General features: G+C 35.1%; 1 protein-coding gene across 2 annotated transcripts; it reads right to left on the bottom strand.

Annotated features, from left to right (window-relative positions):
• LOC109330368 (protein PMR5-like) lies at positions 247–7,238 on the bottom strand. 2 transcript variants are annotated; one of them, XM_019564543.1, is made up of 6 exons: positions 6,814–7,238; positions 6,258–6,429; positions 5,471–5,649; positions 3,253–3,411; positions 1,705–1,734; positions 247–716 (listed from the first exon to the last, which is right to left on the bottom strand). In XM_019564543.1, exons 1-6 carry the CDS (start codon positions 7,158–7,160, stop codon positions 413–415), a joined length of 1,191 nt encoding a protein of 396 aa, XP_019420088.1. In that variant the 5' UTR covers positions 7,161–7,238; the 3' UTR covers positions 247–412. The 2 variants fall into 2 exon arrangements, with proteins under 2 accessions (XP_019420088.1, XP_019420089.1); XM_019564544.1 differs by lacking the exon at positions 247–716 and having other exon boundaries at positions 1,244–1,734; positions 6,814–7,237.

Below are 7,653 nucleotides of genomic sequence, written 5' to 3'. Positions count from 1 at the left end.
ATGTTATATTTGGCCGAAAAATATATATTTTTGCCCTGAAAAAAGTCCACCCATCTGTTATAAAAGACTAATGGGAATCAGTAATTGAGTCATATTAACTGAGATCATGGTTATACAATTTGAAGTAAATATCCAACATATTAACTTCCCAACAAAAAAGTAAAGTCACAACTTTTTCAGTTTTACTTGGAAATTTATACGACAATTTACTATTTTACATTAATAGAATAAAGAACACTAATAGAATAAAGAAAGCTCCTTTTCCTCTTTTGATTAGCATATCTTTACAATGAAATAATTGCTATCACGCAACCCTCTCAAATAAATGCATTACCTACTAATAGTTATATAAATAAGAAAAAACAATTAGTGAATGAACTGTGTTAATAACTATAGCAAGTAAAACACAAAATTAGTAGAATAAAGCAGTATAAAATAGTTGATTCCAAGTATCTGGCAATCCAGGAAGACACCAATGGCTGCAATCAGCAGAGTAGTCAGGTTTAGCTCTCTGTTCTGGACTCAAATCACCATCATATATAGATGGATGAGCATCTTTCCTAAATGCTGATAAGATTGTAATATCTAGAAGATAAACATGGTTGTTCATTTCTCTAATTACTGTATCCACAACCCTCATCTGATCTGGATATGCACCGGGGTATCCGGAACCGGTGATTGGTTCAGTTTCCCCATAGCAATTCTTTGTTGTCACTCCGGTGCTCCATTCACTTGGGCTGCATATTAGTGACATTGAGTTTTAGCATAGATTGTACAATGAAATTTGTAGAAAAATGACAGATTAGGTTAATTAAGATTGTATAATATATTAATTTATGTACCAAAAAAATATATTAATTGTGGAACTCTTGCTTTGCATCATATATCAATCAATCCCACTAGTTGCATGGTTGATGGTTGCAAAGACATTTTTTTGGTGAAGTGAAAAACAACTGTAATTGTGAAGCTTTAAAAATAGTTTCACACAATCTTGTAGATAATTCTACAAGCATGCAACAAGTAAAACTAATAGAGTTTAAAATCTGTGCACTGGCAGTGTAAAGTTTGTTACATTGTTAGCACATCATCTATTAACTGAGATCATGGTTATACAATTTGAAGTAAATATCCAACATATTAACTTCCCAACAAAAAAGTAAAGTCACAACTTTTTCAGTTTTACTTGGAAATTTATACGACAATTTACTATTTTACATTAATAGAATAAAGAACACTAATAGAATAAAGAAAGCTCCTTTTCCTCTTTTGATTAGCATATCTTTACAATGAAATAATTGCTATCACGCAACCCTCTCAAATAAATGCATTACCTACTAATAGTTATATAAATAAGAAAAAACAATTAGTGAATGAACTGTGTTAATAACTATAGCAAGTAAAACACAAAATTAGTAGAATAAAGCAGTATAAAATAGTTGATTCCAAGTATCTGGCAATCCAGGAAGACACCAATGGCTGCAATCAGCAGAGTAGTCAGGTTTAGCTCTCTGTTCTGGACTCAAATCACCATCATATATAGATGGATGAGCATCTTTCCTAAATGCTGATAAGATTGTAATATCTAGAAGATAAACATGGTTGTTCATTTCTCTAATTACTGTATCCACAACCCTCATCTGATCTGGATATGCACCGGGGTATCCGGAACCGGTGATTGGTTCAGTTTCCCCATAGCAATTCTTTGTTGTCACTCCGGTGCTCCATTCACTTGGGCTGCATATTAGTGACATTGAGTTTTAGCATAGATTGTACAATGAAATTTGTAGAAAAATGACAGATTAGGTTAATTAAGATTGTATAATATATTAATTTATGTACCAAAAAAATATATTAATTGTGGAACTCTTGCTTTGCATCATATATCAATCAATCCCACTAGTTGCATGGTTGATGGTTGCAAAGACATTTTTTTGGTGAAGTGAAAAACAACTGTAATTGTGAAGCTTTAAAAATAGTTTCACACAATCTTGTAGATAATTCTACAAGCATGCAACAAGTAAAACTAATAGAGTTTAAAATCTGTGCACTGGCAGTGTAAAGTTTGTTACATTGTTAGCACATCATCTATCATTGATTTGTATTACTTTTGTTTGAGAGTTAATGATGATTAACAAATCAATGGTGGATGATTTACTGACAGTGTAAAATACACTTACATTATCAGTGTACATATATTAAATCCAAAATAATATGTATCTAGTTTTCATAGGATATGTGGCCTGTAAGACTCAAGCCATGTAATGATTAAAACTGGAAGACATGTGGCATGGAAGACTCAATCCATGTAATGATTAAAATGGAAGAGATGCGGCCTCTGAGGCTCTACTTGAGTATAAGCATGTGAAGAAGATTAGTGATGCAATATAGAGTTCCTCTTAAAAGACTCTAACAAGACCGCAATGAGACTAGTAGACAACTGAAGAGGTAGCAAAAGTCCCCCTCAAAATTGTTGGGAAATTCAAACCAATTTCTCTCCCTTTTTATGCAAATGAGCATTTGTGAAAGTAACAATAATTGGAAGTTGTTCTCTCTGTGTTTTTTTACTGACACATTTTTATATTTTCGAAGACATGCACGCCATGATCCTGCACATTTTTTTATAAAGTACCTTTGCATGAATTTTATAGCTCCATGTTAGTTTTTAAAAACAAATTAACAGTAGAATATGATCCCAAATCCTTTATACCAAAAGTATTTTATACATCTATACCAACCTAATAGGATTTGATAACACACCTCATTTAATCTCTTGCTAATTATCATACTAATACATTTAGATATTTGGCAAAATATTATTAGGTTGATATAGAGACGAACAAAACTTTTTGTATAGAAGATTTGTATCCGTAGAATATAACATACAAAAGTATTCAATGTATATACTATTCTTGCAAGTAATGTTAACCCGCAACGTTAAGAATTTATACTCTTCATAGGATTTTTTTTATTTGATCAAAATTACTGATTGCATTATTCAAAACTTTTGGAAAAGTATTGGTTAACATAGTGATATGACTAGTCATATAATACAGGCCATTACCAACTATATAGGAATAATTCAAGTATGTGATAGGGATAGGACAAACACAAGCCTAGATTGAATTTCAGTGGTATGATTAAGACTGAAGGACCCACTTGTACAGGGTCAAAAATTCCCACATGGTTTCCAGTACAATAATGTAAAACAGAAAACAGTTCAATATAGGATAGAGACAGAGTTAGAGTCTTTACTTGTTATGTGAGGGAGAAATTCCCAGGAAGAACACTTTGGTCCTGCTTTTATCAATATTGGTGTCTACCCAATTAGCCCATGTTTTCATACCCCTTTCCAAAGCTGCCAAACGATCCATGTCTGGGTAGTATTTGCCTCCTAATTCTATGTAATCCCACCTGCACATAACCCAAATACTTAATTAATTTAATAAACGATTAAATCATGTTTTTTTGTTTCAATCTTTTTTTCTCAGTTGAAGTATCCAAAATTAAAACTTCTTCCCTTAGTTTAGTTTCTGAAAAATTAAGTAATTAGAGTTGTGTTGGGAATGTTTGAAATATGTTATTATACGAAGTCTCATATTGCCTAGCATTAAAGCATTAAATAGAGTAGAATATCAATGTTATATATTGGACTCAGGTCCCTTGTTGTAATGTGCACCAAATATAAGCACCAAATAGAAACATTTCATGGGCAGATGGACCCATGGGTGTGCTAGGGTTTGTAATTCTTATTGTCTAATGATATTTTCATAGCAGTTCAACACTCTTGAGGACATAGGCACAATTGGCCGAACCCCGTTAACAAATTCTCTTGTTTCTTGTCTTCTATTTATTCTATGCTTTTATTTGATTGTTTGTGGCCAACGATGACTCTTAACCCAGACGTCGGATAATGGCTAAAGAGGGTGCGTGATGACTAGACAAGGTGCGTCAAAAGTAATGACAAAAATAGAGTAGATGAGTTGAAGGATAAGGAAACATGGCGGAATTGTGGTGTGGGCGATGTATGTGTTGATCCAGAACCTCATAAGTTCATGTATTGAGTTAGGATCAAGGTGGAAATAGGGACTCATGTGATGAGTTTAACCTAGAGACAGATGCTGACAATATCTCTCTAGATATTGAGAGAATGTTCTCATTTGAGATGAGAAGTGAAATATCCCAATGGCGTGTCTAAGACGTCATAGTGAAATATATTAATTGTTAGCAGATCCACAAAAGCACAGAGGCGCTGAGTGACTTCGATGTAGGGTGTAACATGACCATTGCCTTTGATGCAAGTTGTAACACGAGCATTGGTAGAGATGCAGGGTGTGACATGGACATTGTCTTGGATGCAAGGATGTGCGCGGACATTGGTTAGCATTGACGCAAGGTGTCTGTTATGGGTATACTCCTTATGGTGGAGTATGATAGTTCTTTTGAACTAGGATTGTCGGAGTAGACAATGATGGTAGCGGTTGAGGCTTTCTAAGGAAGCTCCAAAGTTCCGTTTGACTGAGTATTGATAGGACGATTGTTGGTGAACTTTTGTGTAGATGTTCCAATATATCGAAAGACTTCCTAGCAAAAGGTGGTTAGGCGGCGTGTTCCATTTGATGGCGGTAGGGGAAGCTGCACTACAAGTTTGGAGAGTTAGGCTCTTTTTAACATCGTCGAGGATACTTAGAAGGTCTATGCTGGAGGGGAACAGTTAAAGAGAATTAGACATTGAACAAAGTGGAGTCATATATTCGCTAAGATGGAGATTCTTATGTAGATTTCCTAATGAGCGAGATATTCGTCTATTTCAATCAAGGTGGAGATTGTTGAAATATGTTATTATACGAAGTTCCACATTGCCTAGAATTAAATAGAGTCAATGTTATATATTGGACTTAGCTCCTTTGTTGTAATGTGCATCAGATATAAGCACCAAATAGAAACACTCAATGGGCAGGTGGACCCATGAGTGTTCTAGGGTTTGTAATCCTTATTCTCTAATGATATATTGATATCCACTCATCGCTCATAGAGACGTAGGCACAATTGGCCAAACCCCATTAACAAATTTTCTTGTTTCTTCTCTTTTATTTATTCTATGCCTTTAATTGCTTGTGGCCAACGCTGCGCAACAATCGCTTCCGCTGCACCAACAAGTTGTTCACTAAAGATTTTAAATGTCAGTAAAAACAAATTCTAATAAGTATTAACTTGACAATTTTTTCTTAAGTCAAATTCAAATCATAATCATGTGATGCTCTTGTTTTGCATACCATCTACTCAAAGTGTTTAACTTAACTACTTACCACATATCAGGTTCATCATAAATAAACTCTTTCTAATAATAATGTAAAAAATAATGAACCACATGTCCATACCCGATTTGATAATAATGATTTGAGTTTAACTCGACTTTTGAAAATTGAATAATGTAGTAGGTTAGAAAAGGGAAGAAAATTGTTTTGCCTACCCTTGAAGAGAACCTTGATGACTCCACCAATGTCCAGTGTTAAATGACAGCACATCAGCACTCCTCCATGCAGCACCAATCCCATCTAACTCCTCTAGCCTCAGAATTCTCTTCCCTTGGACCACATCAATCTCTACCAAATAAGGAGCTCTGTAAAATGATATGGTCACACCGTAATCCTGCACATACCATATTAAAACCCAGTCAAGACCCCTTTTTGAAGCTATAAAATGCTGCTTTTTACGCTAAGTAAGTCGACTTTATACAAACAAAATGTATGAACATAATTGTGTTCCAGCTTGCATCAACTAGCTCAAACCAAACATAATGCCTAATAGAATTTTATGTCCCCATCATTATGACCTTTTCAAACATGTATTCGCGATCCTTCCTAGGAGCAACACTTAGTTGGAAGGGGCAGCCAACATCTCAAAAGAGATTAGTTCCTTACCCAAAAAAGATGAGGGATAACCTTGACAATACCAAAAAATATCATGATTCCACTCCTTATGGAATTAAATGAAGCTTAACAAAACAGGACATGAACTGTTTTGCTGATGAAAAACAGCATTGTGTCCTTTTTCTTGTGAATCAAAATTGAAAATTATAACTTCAGTCACCAAAACAAAATTGAAAAATTTGATTCACCAATAAAAAAAAGTTACAAAACTTTGCCCAGAAAAGAAAGATTTTTTTGTCTCAACCTAATCGAGAACATTTACATCATTGTGCAGCAAACTTTTCTGGCAGGGTCTATTTTAATGAAAAAATGAAAGTTTAGACTTACCAAGAATCTGAAAGTTGAGAGTGGCTCTCCTCTGACCAGTTGAGTTTGTGTCTGAGGTGCTGCAGCAGATATCATACAAATCAATGACTGCCATTGGTTTCTCCCAAGAGAGTCACCAACAAACATCACACTTTTGCCTCTCATTCCAAGCAGAAACTCAACCCCATTGAACCTAGCAACAACATGCTACAAAACCATTCAGCACACACAACAAATTTCTACAGAACAACAACAGTAATCAAATTCCACAAATACCCTTTAATGGAGTGAGAGTCCTCCCCATTAATAGAGAGAAGTTGCATGAAAAACTACAAAAACACAGAATGACACTTCTATCATTATTAGTTACATTAAGATTATAGTTTTACCCTTAAAACCCAACGAAAAAAGAACTTTCCTCTGTGGAGAAGAGTCTCACTCCTTTCAATGTTACCAGCACTTGAGGGTCTTTTTTTCGAGTTGGATTTGAGAGAGCTATGAAATGCATCATTCTTTTTCCCTTCCAAAATTCAACTCACAAACAGAACATATTATCATTAGTGTTATTTGTTTGTACCTTGGGAGCTCACAGTTGAGAGGTCTCCATCGATATTTGAGATAATTAGAATCTGGGCGACCATACATTTGGCAATTGAACTCTGGATCTATGATGGGGCAACTAGAAGATTGGTAAAGAGGGTATGTGTCATCACGGACCCAAGTGCCCATAAACAGTGCACAGTTTGTTTGGTTGGAATGGATCATGGGTCTCTGATGAAGGAGTTGGCTATGGTGGTGTCTCAAGCTTAGTATCAGAGCTGAAGAGGCTACATGGCATTGAAGGGAAACTAGGAAAAGAAAGGCTAAAGCTGAAACAGCAGAGGAAGATAGAGGTTGAAGAAGAAGAAGAAAAATAGGAGCCATTGTAGAATATAATGGGGGAGATGCCGAAAAAGGGTAAAGCTAAAAGGAAAAGAAAAAAGTGGTGAAAGAGGGAAGAAAGATATTTGGATAGGTATGAAAATACATATAATAAAGGGTTTGGTTTTAGAATAGAGTGGATTATCTATTAAAAGATCGTGTAAAGATTTAGCATCATGGGATCATCTAATATTTCAAATTGCGGACTACATCATATGATACAGTCGTAATATTGTAGTTATGGTGATCGCCGTAGCCGCATCACATTGTAATTGTGGTGTTATATTGAATTACAGTGATGTGACTCCAACGTGCCGCGGCACAACCGCATTTGGATCGCATCGGGCACAACACAACTACATCCGGCCGTATCAGACCACATCGATGTCAAAAATATATTTTTCACAAAATAATTCATACTATCCCAGTCGCAATCAACATCCAAATGACTGCAATCCCAATAACCACAACCGCAATATCGACTATAACCACAATT

The sequence above is a fragment of the Lupinus angustifolius genome, chromosome LG16, assembly GCF_001865875.1.
Source record: "Lupinus angustifolius cultivar Tanjil chromosome LG16, LupAngTanjil_v1.0, whole genome shotgun sequence".
Taxonomy (NCBI): Eukaryota; Viridiplantae; Streptophyta; class Magnoliopsida; order Fabales; family Fabaceae; genus Lupinus; species Lupinus angustifolius.
This window is presented reverse-complemented; position numbering and strand designations above follow the sequence as displayed.

Excerpts from the sequence above, each read along its gene's own strand:
- LOC109330368 (XM_019564543.1), bottom strand. The coding sequence starts at position 7,160 with ATGGCTCCTATTTTTCTTCTTCTTCTTCAACCTCTATCTTCCTCTGCT. Across the intron at positions 6,430-6,813 it reads CTCAACTGTGAGCTCCCAAG|GTTCAATGGGGTTGAGTTTC; the intron begins GTACAAACAAAT and ends TGTTGTTGCTAG. Across the intron at positions 3,412-5,470 it reads CATCAAGGTTCTCTTCAAGG|GTGGGATTACATAGAATTAG; the intron begins GTAGGCAAAACA and ends GGTTATGTGCAG.